The sequence below is a fragment of the Micropterus salmoides genome, unplaced genomic scaffold, assembly GCF_014851395.1.
Source record: "Micropterus salmoides isolate LMB-PRFRI ecotype aquatic unplaced genomic scaffold, ASM1485139v1 Ms_hic_scaffold_13, whole genome shotgun sequence".
Lineage (NCBI taxonomy): Eukaryota > Metazoa > Chordata > Actinopteri > Centrarchiformes > Centrarchidae > Micropterus > Micropterus salmoides.
In genome coordinates, this window is record NW_024040374.1 from 32,965,601 (window position 1) to 32,987,659 (window position 22,059).

General features: G+C 40.5%; 2 protein-coding genes across 10 annotated transcripts in view; one reads left to right on the forward strand and one right to left on the reverse strand.

Moving 5' to 3' along the window:
• ptprfa (protein tyrosine phosphatase receptor type Fa) overlaps positions 1-22,059 on the forward strand; it is a 292,974-nt gene that overhangs the window by 44,117 nt on the left and 226,798 nt on the right. For all 9 annotated transcript variants that reach the window (XM_038716868.1, XM_038716869.1, XM_038716871.1 and 6 more), the window contains exons 3-4: positions 16,514-16,659; positions 20,749-20,890. In XM_038716868.1, coding sequence (XP_038572796.1) covers positions 16,514-16,659; positions 20,749-20,890 — 288 coding nt within the window. The remainder of the gene's footprint in view (positions 1-16,513; positions 16,660-20,748; positions 20,891-22,059) is intronic.
• LOC119901273 lies at positions 13,394-14,849 on the reverse strand. Its single transcript, XM_038716877.1, has 3 exons — positions 14,617-14,849; positions 14,206-14,488; positions 13,394-14,072 (listed from the first exon to the last, which is right to left on the reverse strand). Exons 1-3 carry the CDS (start codon positions 14,745-14,747, stop codon positions 13,428-13,430), a joined length of 1,059 nt encoding a protein of 352 aa, XP_038572805.1. The 5' UTR covers positions 14,748-14,849; the 3' UTR covers positions 13,394-13,427.

Consider the following 22,059-nt stretch of genomic DNA (forward strand, 5'->3'; position numbering starts at 1 on the left):
TAGAATGGCCGGCTGGTCCATAACAGGGCCCATGCAGATCGTAGCGGATCCCCACTGGGTCCCTGCTGGATCCTTGGCTATAATGAGATCCACCCCGCCAATGACAAAGCAAAGTGAACACAGCCCCAACCGTAAAGGCTGGCCCAGTTGTTCAAAATTTAATCTGGATCAGAAAGATCTGGATTTGGAAATCCCATGTTTTGCTAACCATGATCAAGTAATCCATCTTACTTATGTGTTTGGTTATTCAAAGCAATATTGGATTGGATCACCCTGATCCAGATACAAACTTTTCAAGAGTACCAAAGCCGAATTAACTGTCCTCTAAATGGGACTACATATCACAATGTAGGCTACTAGCTATAAAAAGAACAACAGGTAGAATATCCATCGTGGAATCACTTTTCGTCACTTGTGGGGCCACAAGAGACAGAAAACACCACAATAAAACAATACAAACATTTCTTTCCACTTTCAATTTCTTTAAATAGTCAGACCCCTCATCTGACCCACAACAAATAAATAAAAAACAGCTCTTCTTATCATATTTAATGTGCATGGGGCTGAGTGCTTTCCACACAGAGCATAATTTCCCCCTAACATCTAACAAAACCGTGTGATTTTTGAAGAGAGTCTTGGGACTTTCTCCCTGGGTGACAAAGGAGTCTATCGGGTAGTGTTTTACTGTATTTATAAAAATTTGACATGTGAAAGGAGATACTACATTTCTAAGACAATATGTTGGTTGTTGGGGGCTTTGGTGTCTGGCTTAAAAGCACTGCGTATATAAAGACAAAAAGGAGAAGTGGGAGAGAGAAAGGGAGCACATCACATTTTCTGAAATAAGAGTTGAATTTCTTCACAAACTCACTAAGGCACATTTCTGTAGGGATTTGCTTTTGATGTGACAAGTGGCTCCATCACACAGTGACAACAGTATGAAATGTCTAGGATTCCCTTTCTCGTTGTTCCTTTCTGTTATGTTATGATCATACAAAACATTGTAAACGTGAAAGTAAAATCATGATTACTGTGCCTTTTGACCCATCATATATGCTTAATAAGTAAATACTGGTAGTTGGCAATGATATTGATAATAATAATATTGCTGAACTTTGGGAAATGCGTAATTTCTCCTATTGGCTGGAAAATGGCTGGAAATTGGATTTTTGAGTTGCTGGTACTGTATGTCTACTTAACAAACAAGCATCAGTCAGCTTCAAAAAAATCTATTTCTACATCAATTCTAATGTGCTATTTCTACATCAAATCTAATGTGCTGTAGTCCAAGAATTCACATAGAGAAGCTAACCAAAATGTGTCTGTGCTGATGACTTCCACTAATGTTGTGGTGGATCACTGTACAACAATGTAAACATTATGCCAAAACTCCAATAACACGGCTTTGAGAAGAAAATGTTAAAATGCAGTAACATTTAGATGGTCAGCAGTACCCCTCATGGCCGTCAGGCTTTAGCTGAGACTTACTTTGATGAGACTTGAGATTTGAAATTTGATTTGAACTCGTGTCCTAATTATCTCAACTGTCTTGAGAAATGTGAACATTTGAGATTTTTTTGCTGGGGGAGCGGGGGTTTTACAATCACGATGCCGGCTCAACGTCGTGATGTATGTCAGCCATCACTGATGGATGATGGCATCATCTATCAGCCCAACCCTATTAGCTAGTCTGAGTATTATCAATAAGATTTTTTATTCTATATTATGTGAGTCACGGAAGTTACAACAACGGTAAAGAAGCTGTGTACCTGAGTATCGGTTAAACGACAGTTAAGACATTACGAAGCAAACAGCGGCAGATCCATGCTGGCTGTCCCTGCCTTGCATCACTATGGGCTAGTAAACAAATAGCTCCACATTTGCTTTGTACCGTTACATCATTTCTTGCAGGCTAAAATCAACACTTTGACATAATGCCAGTCGTACACAGGATAGTAATATAGATTGCGTTAGCTGTTGAAGTAATGTGGCAAGACATACAATGGAAGATTAGAAATTGGTCGGTAATGTTATCTAACATGAGCCAACTAAAAGACAGAATCACAGTATATTTCACATGCTTTGGATTTCACAGAAAATACGATCTGGATTTCTTCCTATTGGAGGCAGCATACATACTTTCAGAGGTAACCAAGAAAGCTGGTTCATTTTTATGTGAAGTTACAGCCTGTTCACAGCTTGTTTCTATTTATTAAAGGCAATAAAAAAGTTATACATGTCATAAAAAACTACATAAAAGAGCAGCCCTGGAGAAAGATAATTAGTGTTGGGATAGAGGGTGTTTAAGAACTACCACTTGGTAGTGTAATGCACCAATAAATGGTCATGTAATCTGGTTTACGATTCATATGTTTTATGATTATGTTTTATAATCATCTTGTATTTGTCCATTAAACAAAATGTTCACGAAAATGAATTGCATCTTAATTTATCCTGTCATTTATCAACAAAGTAATTTCCCTTTCTCTACGAAAGGAAAACCTTCTACCCTGAGCATCTGGCTACATCATATTTCCCATAAAAAGCCTCCCTCCTAACTAAACAACCTCCCTCGGTGGCTCTAGTAATGCATGTTCTATAGCTGTTTTCTGGCTTTCTGCTCGCTGTAGGCGTGCTGGATGATGTAGTTTCTGTGCCACAGTTAGTGTGTAATCTCTCATCTCATCTACAGATGACATGACTGGCTGTCCAGACATTAAGAGTTCCATGATATATCAGATTTTATATTTGCTTCTGACCATTTTGATCTCCAGTAAAAATGATCCAACATTACAAGGTGTTGATTGACATTTACTTTTACCCACTCAATTATTCATGTTTTCCTGGTGGACCAACCCTATGACAGCGCTTTTGGTGTAAACTCTTAATAAAGCAATATGACTAAGTGGCTCAAGATGTAGCGCCTTTATTTCTAAGACCTCAAAGCTAACTGCCAGTTCAGTTTAATCCTGGTCATTGCTTTGAAATGTTTTGTGCCATTTAGAGAACAGTTTTAAGTTTTTAAAGATAATTTCCATTGTGGGCATGTAGCATAGGAGTCAGGTTAAAAAGGCTACTGTATAATGTGTATACACTTATGTGAAATTAAGTTTATTCCAAAAGCACTGTTTTAATAAAGTGATGTGATTTTCTTGGCATTGGCACTTTCCCGAAGCTATGAGAAGCCGCCTAGGCCAAAATTTTATACTTTGCTTGCTCATACATACATACACGCTTGCACATACATACATACTCCCTTGCACATACATACATACTCGCTTGCACATACATACATACTGTCATTTGTAAGTATATGACAAGGTGAGTATTTATGTATGCGCAAGGTTAGTATGTATATATATGCACAAGTTTAAGTATGTATATATGTGAGGGTATGTGTGTATGCGCAAGGTGAGTATGTATATATGCGCAAGGTAAAGTATGTATATATATGCAAACTGAATAGGTATGTATGCGCGAGCTGAGTATATATGTATGTGCGAGTAAAAGTATGAATATATGTTCAAGGGGTGGGGGTGGGGGGGATCCGTAGTACAGTGGTTAATGCTCTCGCCTTTCACGTGAGAGTTTCTCGTGAGAGTTGCTCGTTTTGCGTGAAAGTTGCTCTTTCTGGAACAGAAAATGCAGTATTTCCCTCCTCTCAGGGTTAATAAAGCAGCAGCTCCTGTGGAGAGTTGAGAGGCTGACAGACAGCATGACCTGTTAATATTGTTAGGTCTCATCTGAAAATATAAAGACACCAAACAACATTGATAATAAATAGATAATAAATAATCACCTACTTATCAAATGGGCAAAAACGTTCCTCTTCCATGTACATTTAGTGATTTTCCTGTCAGTTTTATCCCCACCAAAAGATGAAAGAATGTTATCATGTCCCCATAACCCCCAGACCTGCTGCAAGGACAGATGCAGTGAGCAGGAATCGATCCGGGGTCTCCCTTGCATAAGGCAAGAGCATTAACCACTGTACTACGGATCCCCACATCCACCCCTTAAACATATATTCATACTTTTACTCGCACATACATATATACTCAGCCCGCACATACATACATATTCAGTTTGCGTATATATACATACTTTATCTCACACATATATACTAACCTTGCACATATATATATACTCACCTTGCGCATATATACTACTAACCTTGTGCATACATAAATACTCACCTTGCGGATACATACATACTTACAAATGACAGTATGTATGTATGTGCAAGCGAGTATGTATGTATGTGCAAGGGAGTATGTATGAATGTGCAAGGGAGTATGTATGTTTGTGCAAGGGAGTACATATGTATGTGCATGCAAAGTATTCAATTTTGGCCTAGGCGGCTTCTCAAACAAATCTCAAATACAAACCTGCTTCATCCAGTTCCTATAGAGTGAAATATTTTGCCACTGTTTGACAACAAGCAAAGAACAGGCAGAATCCTGTCAGGTGCAGCCAAAATGTAGTAGTTTCATTCGTGCAATCAAAATTGTGCAGAATGTGTCCCACAGTGCACTAATGGCTGTAAGGAACGTTGCAGTGTTTCAATAAATCGCTGCCATGTTTCTTTACATTTTCATCATGGATGTATTGATTTTTCACCACCAGCACACACATATGTACTGCACACCAAATGAAAGCAGATCTCCGGTGGGACATTGTTTAAACAAACTTATAACATGATAGAAAACTAAAAACTGATAGTGGTTGAGTAATTAGCCTCTGTTGTCTTTTTTGCTATACATAAATTACTTAATCAATGATGACATTATAAGACACCTTTACCTTGTAAGAATCAACAACCCCCACTTATACTACATTTTTTAAGCAATCGTTCCAGTCATTGTGAATCATTCATTTGTATCCTTTATTTCATTAAGCCAGAGATCCAATACAATATTAAGCACAAAGTACAATAAATGATGAATGATACACACTTCTTTACACACTTCTTCCAAAGCAGTGAATCAATATCAAGTAGCAGTAATGACTCCTGTTTGGGCTGGTGTACACTTTGAGCACAAACACACATTATTTCCTTTAATTGGCTAATAAAACAACATAATTTTCAGTAAAATACCCATATCATTTCACCGTAAGTACACAGCTTTAGTTTAGATCTTTATTTGTATGTACTTAGGGAAAACATAGTCTCCTCTACAGATATAGTATAAATCTTCTCCACTTAAGGAATTGTTCTTCAAACCTGTATTCATAACCTTTATCAAAGGCCTGTTTTGTAATTTATCCCATTTAGATATTTTTGGATTGTCTATTATTGTCCATATTTGTTAATCTATTTCATCTAATTCAATTATAACTGGGGAATCATAATGTGATGTGTCCAAACAAAAATGGGACCCAGAAAAGCAAGGTACAGTGGCAGTGGCAGTGGCAGCGTTATGTTAACTAAATGTGAAATGTTTGGCCTTTTCTCCTTAAAGTGGGTCTTAAATGCCCTTGGCAAAGTACAGTTATTACATAAAGTGCTTTTGCACACTTTTGAGTTCAAAGGTCAAGTAGTTGTATCTTCTGTAAGTGTTGTGAACTCATCCAGAGGGGTTAGCCATCAGCTGTCAGTCAAACAACTAGCAGGACCGTGTTGTTCATGGACTACTGATCTCTAATCTTCTCAGAATGCCGACCATGTTTTTTATATTTTCAAGTTGTTATAGTAGGCATGGTAGTAAGTGTGTTTTGAGTCATGATTGAGTCTGATTTTTTAGCAAGCCATCCACTAGATTTAGTAAAGACAACTTGCAACAAAGATGGAAAAAAATGCTTTGATATTGACATGAATGGATGAGTCTGTAACCACAAGTCCCCTCTCTGACCTGCACTTTTCAGTGGAGACTAATCTGCTTACTTTTGAATGCAAGCAGGGCCTTCATTTAAGTTGATCGTGTTATCACTGGTTTTTATTTGAATTATTTTATTTATAGGCTACAGCCTAAATATAATTACGGAGGTCCGGACCTCAGTGACCTCATAGCTGTTTACAGCCATGAATGCAAGTAGTAAAACTTACTACAATTCTTATAGTCATTTAATGATGAAGTGATTTAAAGTGGTGTTTCTTTACATTGGGCTGAAAGATTATTTAAGTCTACTTTGCCCATTTTCTTCTCATCAGAAAAGCCTATCCTTGTGGATTACATGTGAGAGGTCAAATGGAGACATTTTTAAGGAAATCGTTAAAGAGAAACAGCAACCACAGGGTCAGAGAAGAATGCAAGTGAGAGGCAACTCACAGCTGCCAGTGAAGTGAGGCGAGGGCACCAGCATGTTTTACATTTAGAGTGTCAAATCTCAGGGTCAGCCAACAGCAGCCATGGGAAATAAATAACTTAACAATGGTACGACCCCCACACTTCTTCTCCACCCACCTCTTCTGTTTCCTTAAAACTTCTGAATAAACTCTCTCTGCTGGCTTGACTCACATGCTAACTTATTTGGCATTGTGCTGTAAAGGGCAGCATCCCTGATGTACATTGACCATCCTCAGGGCCCCACAGTAACCTGTTGTACAACTTGTATGACTGGATTTCCATGGAAATGTACCTTGGGAGCAAGGTAGAAGTCAAGGAGCAGCTCTTGGCTCTGACTGTACAAATGGGTTTTGAATCTCATTGAACTTTAAAGAGCACACTTATCAGTTGCCAAAAGTTACAGTGAAAATGCCATGCCTTGCTTGCAAAATGCTCTTCTTGGCTCCCTACTGGGGAAATAGGATTTAACCACTGTAGATTTATTTATCATTTTACAACACAACAAGCTGAAGTTGTAGTTACCTATATGACACAAAATACAAACATCATATACAAAAATTTGGAATACTGATTGATGGTACAGTAAGACAACAGAGACCGAACATGATTGCACATGTTGCTAGGTTTAAGATACTAAAACACTTTGTTAAAGTTACATTAGTAATATTCAATTCAATTTTATTTAATTTATATAGCAACAAATCACAACAACAGTTATCTCAGAGCGCTTTTCATAAAAGAGCAGGTCCAGACCGTACTTTGTGATGTTATTTACAGAAACCCAACAATTCCCACCAAGAGCAAGCACTAGGTGACAGAAACTTCCTTTTAAGAGGCAGAAACCTCGAGCAGAACCATGGCTCAGGGTGGGCGGCCATCTGCCTCGACCGGTTGGGTGAGAGAGAGAGGGAGAGGGGGCAGCCTACACAATATACACACAGAGGTACAGACAGTAAAGGTAATGTTGCTATAGACTGAATAATGGTACAGATATTTATAGTATTGTTTATGATAATAATCGTAATGTTAATGATAATAATAATAACTAGAACTGCAAGCAGTTGTAAGCGGGGTCCAAGCGCCCCCGGTGCCAGCCACCCCCCTCGTCCCGCAGAAGACGTGCGAGTCGGCCCGAGCAGAGTTATAAATTAAAGGGGTTTGCGGTTATGGAGATCTGAAATGAATGTATGTCTATGGGAGTGTTATTTGATTTACAATATAATAATAGCCCTTCAGGAGGGCGTGACAGATAAGGTTCCCGAGTTTGGTGTAGATCGGCCAACATAAGATCTGACATGACATCCTGTTTTTAGCGTTTCGGCAAAAATTTGTTAGCTTGTAATTCGGACATTTTTTTGGCGGATGAAAATTCCCTCTACAAACTTTTTTCGGCTTGGTCCAGAGATGGTCCGTGCCAAGTTTCGTGCTGATCGGTTTTGCGGCTTTGGAAGAGTTAATTGGTCCTATACCATAGGAATCGACAATAGCCCCCAAACACATAGACATAAGGTTTATGAATGTGCAATGTAGTGGTACGTAGTTATGAGGCAAAATGTCCTTTAGTTCCAAATCCCATTGAAATTAATGGGCTTTCTCCATCAATATCAATTTTATTTATATAGCACACTTAAAACAACCAAGGTTGACCAAGGTGCTTCACAGGTTAAAATACAACAACTACTTACACAGTAAAAGTACAGCAATAAAACATTATAATATACAGTATACGATATATAGTGATATTAAAATTGGAATAATAACAGACTTAACTCGAAGGAAATGCCAAAGAAAAGAGATGTGTTTTTAACAGTGATTTGAAACGAGAGTTGAGGCAGTTCTGATATGGACTGGCGGGTTGTTCCACAGGTTAGGGGCAGCTACACTAAAGGCTTGATCGCCTCTGGTTTTAAGTCTGCTTCTAAGTACATCCAGGAGGAGGAGATTGGTGGATCTCAGCACTCTAGCTGCTGTATGAAGAAGCTCCGTTAAGTACAATGGAGCCAATCCATTAAGGCATTTAAAAGTAAAGGTAAGATTTTAAAATCAATCCTGTAATGAACAGGAAGCCAGTGGAGGGAGCTCAACACAGGTGTGATGTGGTCCCTCTTCTTCTTTCCTGTCAGGAGGCGGGCAGCAGCATTTTGGACTAACTGCAGGCGCTGAATAGATGACTTGTCTAAGCCCACATAAGGAGTTGCAATAGTCAAAGCGGGAAGTTATAAAGGCATTAATCACCCTCTCCAAATCTTAAGGAGGGAGATAGGCCTTTACCTTGGCTATAGTTCTCAACTGGAAAAAGCAGGATCTAACAGTGGGGGATATCTGTTTATCAAATTTAAATTCACTATCCAATACAACACCAAGACTCCTCATAGTTGAGCAGTTGTTTGAAGTTAAAGGGCCGAGAGAATCTAAATCAAGCAGTTCAGGGTGTCCAAACACTATGATCTCTGTCTGGTCTCCATTAAGGTTAAGGAAATTTAGGTTCATCCACATTTTGATGTCCTTCATACAGTCAAGCAGGGGCTGCAATGAGCCCTTTGTTTTTACATTCAGGGGCAATGAACCTGTGGCCTGTGACAGCTGTTGGCAACCAGCTTAGAAATAAAATCAGATTTTGCAGATTTTACAGCTCTCTGATAGTCAGATGTAGGATTTCATATGACACTCTGAGTTTATCTTTCTTCCACCTTCTCTCAGCTTTCCGACATGCACTTCTGAGCGCACGGGTGGTGTCATTTAACCAGGGCTCTGAAAGTGCTTTAGTGTGTTTCATCCTCAAAGGAGCTACAAAGTCCAAGATGTTTGTGCAGGTTGAATTAAAAAGAGTAATAAGTTCATGAGCACCAGTAGCATCACCTCCATCCAAGTTATAGAACACAGAGTCTTTGAAAGCAGCAGAGAACTGTGCCGGGGTTTGACTGTTAATTACATGACGGCAGCGTGCAAAAGGAGATTTGACCACAGAACATGGGACAGTAATAAAGTTATTAAAGTAAATAAGACAGGGAAGTGATACATATGTTACAGATTTCATTTACATGAACACACAAGCCATGAGACAGCACAAGGTCTAATGTGTGTCCCCTTTGGGCCAGACACCGAGTTAAGAAGATTTAAGAAGTCTTTAACCATAGGTTTGCTTTCACAGCATACGTGTAAATTAAAGTCACCACAAATTATAAAATGGTCGTTTAACCTGATACCTGATATAAAATCAGCAAACTCTTGCATAAAATCTTTGTTGAATTTCAGTGGACGATACACAACTGCACACAGCGTCGGAGAGAAGAGGCGTTTAATTCAAATAGCTGCAGCTCAAAGCTAGAATAGGTGACAGATGCAGCCAGCCGACACTGGAAGGTGGATTTAAACACAGTGGCAAGTCCTCCACCTTTGCCAGTGGTCCAAGGAGAGCTAAAAAATTTATAATTTGGAGGGAGAAGCTCAGACAAGGAAGCAGACTCACCAACATGAAGCAGCATCTTGGTCAGCAGCATAAAGTCCAATTTATGGGATGTAAAAAAAGTCATTCAGCACAAAAGTTTTGTTGGCCAGTGATCTGACATATATCATGGCCATACGAAGAGTTAAATCCAAACTGTCTGGTTTTGAGGCCCGCTGCAGTGTGCTCAGATTAGCTGTATTCACACTACGTCGACAGTCCGGCCGAAGTTTCCTCACCGACGCCAAGTATCCCAGCCCGGGTGTCGGCCCCCAGGGCACCGTGTGTCAGGCCGGGAGGAAGGTAGAACAGCGCCGGAGGAACAGCACCCGAACCAGACACTGTCACCAAGGTAGCAGATGCTTGACCCATCGACAGATGCTTTGAAGCCAAGTCGGCAAGAAGGAAGCCCACAACAGGAAATAACACAACAGCAGTCGGGCTGGGGAAGACAGGTCGAATTGGGGGGACGGGGGACCTCCGAACACCGGCAGCCACAGACAGCGGGGTGACAGCAGCCCCCACCGCAGAGGAGATGAGGATGAGGCACATCCAAGGACCTCAGGTAAGCCTTGAGGCGAAGAAGCACTCCGGCACGCTTTCCATGTCTCCTGTGGCGCTTTTTCCGGGGAAGATCACACGGGACGCAGCGCAAACCGCGGCTTCCCAGGCCACTTGGGCTTGGACCCCTAATAATAGGACTAGTAACAATAATTGTAACAGATAGTGTCCAGCAGGAACACAGGGGCAGCAGGTGACTTGCAACCACAGATCCAGACTCCACAGCTCCAGAGCCAGAAACCCCTGCAGGAAGTGATAGGAGGAGAGAGGAGAGGGACGAGAAAGCACAAGACTACCAGAAAGGGGAGAAGTTGTGTTAGTAACATGCATTAATGGGATGAGGTTGCATACAGAGAGAGAGAAAGTAGAGGAGAGAGGAGCTCAGTGCATCATAGGAAATCCCCTGGGAAGTCTAGGCCTATAGCAGCATAACTAAGGGATGGTTCAGGACTCACCTGAGCCAGCCCTAACTATAAGCTTTATCAAAGAGGAAAGTCTTAAGCCTACTCTTAAATGTGGAGATGGTGTCTGCCTCCTGAACCCAAACTGGAACCTGGTTCCACAGGAGAGGAGCTTGATAGCTGAACGCTCTGGCTCCTAGTCTACTTTTGGAGACTCTAGGAACCACAAGTAACCCTGCATTCTGGGAGCGCAGTGCTCTGGTGGGGTAGTAAGGTACTATGAGCTCTTTAAGATAAGATGGTGCCTGACCATTTAGAGCTTTGTAGAGATGAGAAGAATGATTTTAAATTCTATTCTGGATTTTACTGGAAGCCAATGCAGAGAATGCAGGAGAAATGTGATCTCTTTTCCTGGTTCCTGTCAGAACATGTGCTGCAGCATTCTGGATCAGCTGACTTTTTTGAGCAGCCTGATAATAAGGAATTGCAGTAATCCAGCCTAGAAGGAACAAATGCATGGACTAGTTTTTCTGCATCATTTTTAGACAGGATGTTCCTGATTTTCGCAATATTACATAGGTGAAAAAATGTGGTCCTTGAAATTTGCTGATGGTGGTATTGCTGAAATACTGAAAAACTCAACAGGCTCCATCTTGTGCTTCAAGAATTGTACCAATACCAGCAACTCTCTCTAAATGGTGGCGAGAAAGGCGAGACTTTCAAAAGGAGATGATTGCTGGGTGTCAGGCTTCTTCATCAGGGCCTTTTAGTCATCTGATCACTTTTGATGATATAAGGTCTTTACCTCCTGGTCATGCAAATCCAGGTGGTAGATTCCACTGCATTCCAGTTATGTTGCATTCTGGCTGCGATTCGGTTGCCAGAGTTGATCGTGGCCATTCTAGACAATGTTTGTGCTTCAAGTTGCACAGAGACACAGACATAGAGTCTGGTTCATTTTCAAAATAAATCACCCTGTGCAGACTCCTGATCATCTATTTACAATAAACACAATTAAAACAAAAAAACAAAACAAGTATTGATTGCTGATTACTTTTTGAGTGATTAGCCATTTAGTATATAAAATATCACAAATTTGTGAAAAATGTCCATCACAGGTGTCCTGGGCCCAAGGTGACACCCACATGGTCCTTGAAACTTGACTGAATTAGGTAACCTAACCTTAGAGAGTATTTTCAAGAGTATAGCATAAGTCAGGCAACACCAAAAAAAGAAACGTTTTAACAACCTAGCCTACCTAACCATGGCAGAAGTACAAAAATCAAGGAAAAATGACCAAATAAACAAAAACTGGCAGGCAAAACACTCACTGAAATGCTACCTATGGGGTAGCCTCAATGTTATATAGCTGGAGCTGGTGGAATCCAGGTAGTGTTCTGTTCAAAAAGTACAAACGTAAGAAGATAGCAAGTACTCACCCATCTTTTACTTGAGTGGTTACTTCTCCAGTCTGATCAGGAGCACACAGCTGATAGGTACGTGGATTATTTACATGACTTAACAGAAGTGCATTATTTAATAGACTGTGGACAGAGGTACGTGATGCAACACATTAGTCAGACGCGCGCTTGCTGTTAAGACATGGTTTTAAACACTGTCTCTTAGTTGAACCACAAGGTTGATCCTACTCAACATGTGAAAACAGTTGTACAGTATAATGTCTTCTGTGGCTCTGAGGCAAAGCAAATGTATTTGTATAGCACCATTCAGACACAAAACAATTCACTTTGCTTTACAGGGGCATAGAAATGCATTTAAATAGGAAAACAATAAAATTGCATTTAAAGGACAATAAAGACAACATGGAAATAAATAGGTACAGACTAAATACATAAACAGATCTCCTCAAGAAAGTGTGTATTTTTTTTTAAAGAAACAGCTGGTTATATTTAAATGTTTTTAGCTTTATTTACACACACAATGCATTTTCCTTTTAAAAGGTCCTTAGGTTTATCACTGTTTTATCATGTTATTTATTAAACAATTGGATAAATGTGGTTCAATTTTGAACCACATTTAGTATCAATGGATGCGTTAGGTCATCTAGTTTCATATGATACCAGCTTTACTGTATTTAAAATGGAGCCCACTACAGCCTCTGAAAGATCTGAAGGACCTGAAAGATCACTTTTGGACACCCACTAAGGAGGGGGAGAGAGAAAAAAGCCAACACCTGATTTTTTAGAACAGATTTAACAAATACATGAAATATAGTCACATGGCCTCATTGTCCTCATGTTACAGTTTTTCTCAAATGCTAAAACACATTTCACAAACGTTTCGTCCATGTTCTCCAATGTCTAAACACAACACCCTTTTCTAAAGCTACATAAACACAACCACACCTTCTCCCTTCAAAACTCAAACTTTCACACCAAAAGAGCAGCTCGAAGCTTTCAAAAATGTAAACACTATACACATCATTACACACTACAGCAAAACAATTGAAAACACAATGCTCCATTTGTGAGAAGGTTCTTTGTTTCATAACTGCCAATGCATATTTTTAGAAACTTTACAATAATGGATCTTCTTAGATCTCTGCAGAGGATTGGGCATTTAGATTTGTGAGTTTCATATGAAGAGTATAAATCTATAGTAAATTCTGTACACTACTGTAACACAACTCAATGCAAAAACAGAATCTATTGCACACAACAGTACTCTTCAAAACATGATCAGGGTGTGAAGTTTTTTTTATTTACACCACAATCACTGTGCGGCATCATGTCGCTGAGCTGCATCGGGCCACATCACCTCATCCACATCGCAGGCTATATTGTCTCTTGCCAGGCACCGCGGGAAAAACGCCCTGGAATGGCGGATCCATCCTTGGAAGTTCTCCACTGGGATGTCAACACACGCCAGCTCCATTGCCCTTAGGAGGTTCTCTCTAGTGTATGGTTGTCTGTCATAAACCTTCCATCTCCACGATGAGAAGAACTCCTCTATAGGGTTCAGGAAAGGGGAGTAGGGTGGCAGACAGACGTTTAAAAAGTGGTTACTGTTGGTGGTGAACCACTCTCTGATTTGGTTTGTTCTGTGGAAGCGTACATTGTCCCAAATGATCACATAAATGGGATGTTCGGGCCCAGGATGGTGTTGTTGGCGGGCCAGGAGGATCTCTTTTAGCTCCTCTAGGAAGGTTAGGAGACTTTGGGTGTTGTAAGACCCAAGGACAGCCTGCCGGTGGACAAGCCCCTCCAAACCCATGGCCGCACAAAGAGTAATATTACCCCCCCCGTTGGCCAGGAACCTCAGTGATGGCTCTCTCCTTCGTTTCTGCAGGTTGAAGCCAGCCTCATCCAGGAAGAGGTACTCATGAGGTCTGGCCATCGCGTCAAACTGTAATATCCTCTGTGAAAATGTGAAAGTGCACAGGTGTTCAGAACAGTCAGTCAGGTAGCATAGTATTGTCCAGAAGTAATGTAGGCCACTGAGCAACACAGTATGTTCACTAACTGTACTGTGAACATGGATGTATACTTACTTGCACATACTCATAACGTAGGTCTTTGTGTCGTGCAGAGTTTCGCTCAAAGGGAACCCTATAGACTTGTTTCATCCGCATCTTTTGGCGTCGGAGAACTCGGTCTATTGCGGCCAAGCTGACATCATCAATGCCCTCAAAGTTCACATTATCGGCAATGACTTTGTCTCTGATCTCCCGGAGTCTGATGAGGTTGTTCTCACGAACCATATCCACAATGAGGGTTTCTTGTGCCGCTGTAAATATGGCAACCCTCCCACCTCTATGTGGCATTCTTTCAACTCTAAAGAAAGAAACGTGTTGTCAATTGACATGTTTTACAATACAGTAACAACTGATTTGAAACTAATAGACTACTTTCACAGGCTTGTAAAATTGTATTGTGACAAAGAAAGCAATAGAGTACAATACCTGTTGTGTTGTCTGAATGCCCTGATAATGGTGGCCACGGTGAACCTACTCAGGTTTGGACGGACTCTTAGTCCTGCTTCAGCCATTGTCATGCCATGGACAATGACATGGTCAATGACTGTTGCTCGCATCTCGTCCGTAATGATGGTGCGAGGTTGTCTTGCTCTCCCTCCTGGACCTTCTCCTCTCCCTTGTTGGCCTCCTCCTCTTCTTCCTTGGCCTGCTCCTCTTCCTCGTTGGCCTCCTCCTCTTCCTCCCTGGCCTGCTCCTCTTCCTCCCTGGCCTGCTCCTCTTCCTCCCTGGCCTGCTCCTCTTCCTCCTTGGCCTGCTCCTCTTCCTCCTTGGCCAGCTCTTCTCCCTCTGACTCAATTACCTCTTCCCCTGACTCTGCCTTCATCCATTGTGTTTGTTTGGAATCTTCAGCAAACTGCGCACTCTGAACTTGCTTATATACATGTGGTCACAGCATTAGCAACAGGTGTTTTCAATTTTGAGTCGTTGTATGTAATAAATGACGCCAGGTGTGTTCATTTTGTTCAAATATTGCTGACTGTGGCAAGCATTTTGCATCACATGAGCTTTCATTTGAGAATATGAGCAGAGTTCTTTTGCAACTTGTGTTTTAGCAAGGAAAAATGGTGTTAAGATTTATGTGAACGGAGGATTGTGTTTTGTGAATTGTGTCTTCATGTGAAATGTGTTTATGATATTGGAAAATGATGGCTAGATTTAGTAAATGTGTTTAGACAACTGGTCATGTGGTTTAGAGGATTGGCTTTTGTGTTTTAGCATTTGAGAAAAACTGTAATAGCATGTAGCATGAGGGCAATGAGCACATTCTAGTGATTTACCACAAATAAGTATTTTTAAAATAAATAACGTCTAAGAAATAATTAAGGTAACAGGACAGTACGTTGTAACTGACCTTCTCAGTCATAGTTATAATATTATCAAATATCCAAAAAAGAAAATAAGATAACTTACTTTTAGTTGTTCCATGGCCTGCAGAAGATGCAGATGATGCAAATTTCTGTTGAACGTGGGGCTTGTGGAATGTTCCACATTTTTTAGAAGGAACAATGTATTAGTGTAAAAGAGTAAAAACCTGGATACAAGACTAAAATGTGTATGTTAACTTAAATATTATAAATTTCTCATGAAGAAATGTGTTTAAAGCATAGATGAGTCACAATGCAAAATAAATATTTCTGAGGGATTTCATGGATCATATTTCGTGGTAAACTGAAGTTTTAGGAAGCAGGGGCAATAAAAAATGCTATTTTTTTTTGTTCAAGGTAGTTTTTATAAATGTTTTTAATTTACATATCTTGCATTTAAGTTAATTTCCATGCATATTTATACATATGTTCTGGGGACGGAAATTGCACAGATTCGGTATAATATGATTTAAGTTTTGAACACTTATTTCTGACCTTTATTTTTGTGTTTACAGTATTATGGTTCCAGTGCACACTTTCATTGAATGCAATATCAGAGTTTGATAAGTTTTTATTAATGCATTCAAAGCCTATTTTTCAAGGTTTTTATCTGTCCATTCACATCTGCTCCCTGTCACTATTAATAGGACTGGCAGAAAGCGAATGGACAGATAAAAACCTTTAAAAAATAGGCTTTGAATGCATTAATGGAGATGGAGCTTTACTGTTTTTACTGGCATTGGGTTTGACTGGGTGTGGCTGCAGGCACGAGACAGCTTTTGAAAAAGCATATTGTTACTGCAAGAACTACTGCAGATGAAGTGTGATCTGTAATCTCTGTAATTTTCCTGCAGATGTTTCTCTGTTAGGGCTATTCATCTGATACTGGTTATCTTCTCTTCCCTGCTCTCGCCTCTCTTCCTTTTCCTCGCCTTTATCTTACTGTCTCTCTCCCTTAGGCATGCCCAACTTCATCAAGTCCCCTGATGATCAGACAGGGATTTCGGGAGGAGTGGCGTCGTTCGTATGCCAGGCAGTGGGTGAGCCCAAACCTCGCATCACCTGGATGAAGAAGGGGAAAAAAGTCAGCTCTCAGCGCTTTGAGGTACAACTCTGGAGCAGGCCTCAGAGCTCACTGTCTGATGTGCTGGAATGTGCAGCACCCTCCTGTTTCACATCTTCACTGCTCATTATCTCTCTGCATTTGTGTGCGTCCAAGAATGGGAAAGACAGAGCAGAATAGGCTGTGTGCTGTCATTTTATACTTGCAGTCACAGTGTGTCAACAGACCTTCTCAGGTGGATGTGTGTTTAGCAGCAGGCTGAGCTGTAGGCTGTGGCTGCATTTATTACTTACCACCACGCACAAAAACTTATTTCCTCCGTTTAGTACTTGTTTAAAGACCACTTAATGCAAATGAAGTTAGTTGCCATATTCTAATGAGAATAGCTAAGGCTCAGCATCACAGTACAGATTACAGAGTTCAGTGTCTGCAGGTTAAATAGCAGAGCACTGGAACAGGATAGAGAGCCGAACTATGATAACCCACTGTAGCTGAGCCAGAGGCCACATGATGGGTTTATTCAGTTTGTGTGTATGTAAGAACAACTCAAGTCATTCAAGTGCACCATGACACCTCTTACCATAGACCTCCAAGGTTCCAAAAGTTACCACTAATATTCTAACCTTTGATTAATGCTTTAAAAGAGTTCTAGGCCTCTTTACTTTCAAGGTGGTGTGTGCTGTGGAAACCTCACTACTTCCACTATGTGATGCTAGTGAACACGTACTAATTATTAGGGAATGATGTGCGTCTGTATCCATACTCGGAATGGATGGGACTTAAAGGTACAGTGTGTAATATTTAGGAGGATCTACTGACAGAAATGCAATATACTATCCATAACTATGTGTAACAGAGTGTGTCGGCCACTGTAGCTTCTCCAGCACATGCAAAGGGAGGGGTGAGCCGTGACTGATTCATTCAAGAAGACACAAATAATAAAAACTTTGGAGAAAAGCAACCATATGATTTTTGTTGTCGGATTTAGATATGCTCTGATAATGCTAATCCAACACATCTTTGTAGTCCATGTTGATTCAACATTCCTACTTAAGAGCACATAAACACACCGAAGTCGGAAGAACGATTTCGCAACTCGGGAAATGGGACCATCCGAAGAACATGGGAATGCACAGTGAGCCTTTTGTTGCAATTTACAACCCTCAGTACGAGATGCCACTTTAAAACACTGAACCTTTAACCAGGATGTGGGCATGACTAAACCTGTTATTTAAACCTGAAATTGGTATAGGTTGATCAGAAGTTGATATATTTACTAGAATACTATTTACAGAACAGCCTCAGAATTGGTCTTCGGCACATTGTATTTGATTACAATAGTAATAGTAAAGGTTCTTCCACACGTGCAGGTGTTGCAGGGAAGAAAATTGCATTCATAATAAACAAACATGGAGGAGAGTCAAGTGAACTGGGTAATACTGAACAGGAAGACCCAGACCTTGCAAGCAAAAACAAGGAGCTCATACCTGAGAGAGAAGTCTATTGTGTGGACACAACACTATTCCAGCCTTGATCTGTAAGTCAGGTAACGTTTAATGACTTGCCCATGGAAAATCAGCTTACTTTCTAGTTCACCAAGACATGCTGTTGTTGTAATATTAGCTACAGTAGCAGGATCTGTCTGGAGCTGCTGTGCTGCTCTGGGACCGTCTCCACCTCTCATGTTAGCTTTGCAGCAGCCCTAGGTCTGTGCGATATGATTAACTGATTAAGGTTGCTGGTAACAGATTTGTATGCAACTGTCTGACAAAAAAATGAAGTGAACGAAATAGTGAAGCGTATGTGATGGATTACCTGCAAACTTTTCTGCCAACATTTCTATATAATACACATGCATCCAGAGCTTATCAGAATCTCCTGTCGATTCTCCACATTTGAATGTGCAGAATATTTGCGCACTGTGGTTAGCTAACTAGAATCTAGACATTTTAATCATGCAGCTGCAGTAATACACACAACAACTGCTTAATTAATAGGACTGCATGAGCCTTCCTGCGGAATTCTGGTGCAGTAAGAAGGCTCAATAGCTGCCAGCCAACCCAGATGACTTCAAGTGAAGTGACTCAACAGACACAGACACTTGGGTTATGTTGTTGGAATTATCTTCCACCTGTCTGCTTGGTGTAGTTTACCTATTTAAGCTACTGTTAATAAAATTATGAATATTAATATTTGGAAATATTAATTCATAAAACTTTTTCAGGGAATCACCGGAAATTCCGTTCGCCCAGGGCCTCCGGAATCCCCGGGTATGGTTTTAATAATTACACAATTATTCCTAGTGATCAGTTAGTAGAATTGCTTAATCATTTCTATAAATAAATCAGTCAATCTCATATTGAAGGCGTAAATTCTCCGTTATAACGACCTGGAGTTAAACAATACACACACAGTTCCCGTGATTTAGGTGAAATTTATTAGCTAACTAAAGGTGAATATAAATGCGGTTAAATATACATCAAAGAAATAAACAATGACTGAACAAACAGAATGCAAATAATGAGAATGATGGAGTTCAAGGTAAATAGAGTTGTTGTATTGTGGGGAAGAATTTGATTGATAAGGAGCAAGATAACTAATAGCGCACGTTATGATAATTCAGTTAAATTTGGTTAGGAGTTTGGCTAAGGATTAGACTACACTGATCACAGAATGCAGGGTTGGTTCTGCCTTACTGGGTGTTGTCAGCCGTGGGCTGGTCGAGCAGGCCCCACGCTAGCTGCTTGATTCAGGGCTTTGTGCTAGGGATTTTTCCGGGGTTTTTTCCACTTTGTCTGGATGAAGGAAAACACATTTGCAGTGGCGGGGCTGTCCTCGGCCTGGCAGTTAACCCTGGTGTTTCAAGCAGGGAGCGATTGACAAGCCTAGAAATTCAGAAATGAGAGACGAGACGGCAGTTAGGGGGATGCATATGAAAGGCGGAGCGACAAGCGGGCTTCAACCTGTGAAACTATCATGGTCGTATGTATAATGAAAAATTTGATATTACCTCAAAATGTCAACTACCTTGTAACTCTAAATCTTACTTGAATCATAACAACAGCATGACTTCATTTACAGTAGTTAATTAGTAATGAATGAATGCATTGTTGCAGTACATGTACTATGAAATGTCCACTATTAAATAGGTAATTACTTGACTACTGATAATTTCTTCCCATGATCTTCTGAAGGATAGCCTCTATATGCTGCTCAATACACCACGGTGTACACACAAGTGTGTCTTACAGAAGCTGCTTTCAAAAGTAGCTTTTTCCTTTTTCAAACTGAAAATCTGACTCCGCCCACATAGCCACGATCCCTCCAATGAGCTCATGTCTTGCATCTGCCGATGTGGTTGCACTTTTCAGAGTGTGCTGAAGTGATGAGCTCTTGCTTAAAACACAGGTGTTGTGAAAAATACTTTCATAATGCTGCGGAAAACCCAGTTTTTATAAATTGCATCAACATTTTGGCAGATTCCACAATATTCTTTTACTGTTGATTCTATTTTTATTATTAAATTCTGCGATTCCGTCCTTGTTTTCAGCATCGCAGAAATCATAGGGCTCTAGTATTGCGTTACAGCTAATGGAGAAGAAGATAGCTGAGAAAAATTATTATAGCATATTTTTCTACTTTGATTGAGTCAGGCTAGTTGTTTCCCCCTGCTTCCAGTCTTTATGTTAAACTGGACTAACCACATCCGGACTCCAGCTCCAGAGACTGATATCCATCTTCTCATCTCATCCTCAAACAGAAAGCAAATTAGTGTATTTACCAAAATACTGAACTATTCATTAAAAAATTGTTTGCCTACCCACCTTTAAAGTAATCTGACAGTCTAATATTGTGCAATGAATAATTTGTAACGTTTAGGTCCAAATTCATCACAAGGATCTAACAGTCAAAAATAGTCAGGGGTTCAAACAGGACATTGTTTTGGACTAGCTGTAAAATAGTGATTTTTATAAAAGAAGTTCCTTGAAACTCCTTTGTTCTTTGAGAAAATGGGAAAGCTTTCTAGTTATGTTATATGATTCTGCAACAGAGAGAGACAAAACAGACGTGAATTTGAATGGAAATGTCACAGATGATTACTTTAATCTTCTCCTGCTGTCGTCTGGCCAGGTGATTGAGTTTGATGACGGCTCTGGCTCGGTGCTGCGTATTCAGCCTTTGAGGACCCACCGCGACGAAGCCATCTATGAATGCACAGCCACCAACAGTGTGGGAGAGATCAACACCAGCGCCAAGCTCACTGTCTTAGAAGGTAAGACCTGACTACTACAGGGAGGAAGGCAGACAGGCCTTCCCACTAATCTTCCACACATACCATGTGTCCTAACTCCTTTACTCCTACGTATGCCTTCTCCCAGCCTGTCCTCTGCCCTCTGACTCACTCACGTGTTCAATGGCACATAGCGACACTTACAGCTTCCAAGTTTTAAGTTGGGTCACGAACAGCCCATGGCGATCCGTTCTTGAACCGTTACAGAGCTTGTTAATTTAGCACTAATTTATGAATTTAAGTATGAACATTGCGGTTGTTGCGGTGCTTGCCATCATCTGCAGTAGGCTTGGCCAGTAGGGAGGTATTTAAATTTTGTGGTTATTGTGACAGCCCTAGTTTAGGCTAACTCAAAAGCAAGTTATTATTACCAACACTTTGTTTTTAACTTTGTTGCAGCTATGCAAGTGCAGGTCTAAGAGAGGGAAGAGACTGGAGTGAGATAAAAGAGGAATATTTTATTGCAGGGTTGAAGGGATTGGATCCTGAGCTGGGGAAGAGCAAGGTATAGTGGAAGATTAGATGCTGCAGAACCAGGATGGTGGCTGCTGTGTAGAGCAGGGGGAACCGTAGCTGAGAGTCCAGAGTGTGAGAGGCTGAGCTGAGCAGGTCCAGAACAGAATTCAGAAATATTTTGGCCGGGCAGGGGTCCAGTCACAGCAGACGGGGAATAAGCACTATTTCCTGTAGCGGAAAGTAACAACTCGTTGTTATGCAAAATTCGCTTTTAACTTTTATTATAGCCTACTAAATGTTCTTCTTCTACAATCTGCCTAATATAATTATTTAAATGTGTTAATTATGTTGTTGTTTGTTTGTTGTAGCTTACAGTTTAATGATTACATTTAAAATGTAGGCTATTTGAATGTTTTGATCTGTAATGAAATTGTAATTGTAAACCCCCATAGTTGCCTCACTGCTGTTGTCCTCACTCAGTTTAAAGTGCTTGCACACAGCTGAGGGCTTCATTTTGTTTTCCCTTTGATGTGAACTGGAGCGTTACGTTCACAGTTGTGAGTGGAGGTCAGGTGTGCGAAAAAAACCCTCAAAATTGAAAATTGAATGTGTACCCAACGATCGACTATTCAAATATTCGGATCCAGCCCTAAAAAGCACATGATCTGATTTCTAGTACTGGTGAGTTACTGAGA

Excerpts from the sequence above, each read along its gene's own strand:
- LOC119901273 (XM_038716877.1), bottom strand. The coding sequence starts at position 14,747 with ATGCGAGCAACAGTCATTGACCATGTCATTGTCCATGGCATGACAATG. Across the intron at positions 14,489-14,616 it reads GCATTCAGACAACACAACAG|AGTTGAAAGAATGCCACATA; the intron begins GTATTGTACTCT and ends TTCTTTCTTTAG. Across the intron at positions 14,073-14,205 it reads TACGTTATGAGTATGTGCAA|AGGATATTACAGTTTGACGC; the intron begins GTAAGTATACAT and ends ACATTTTCACAG.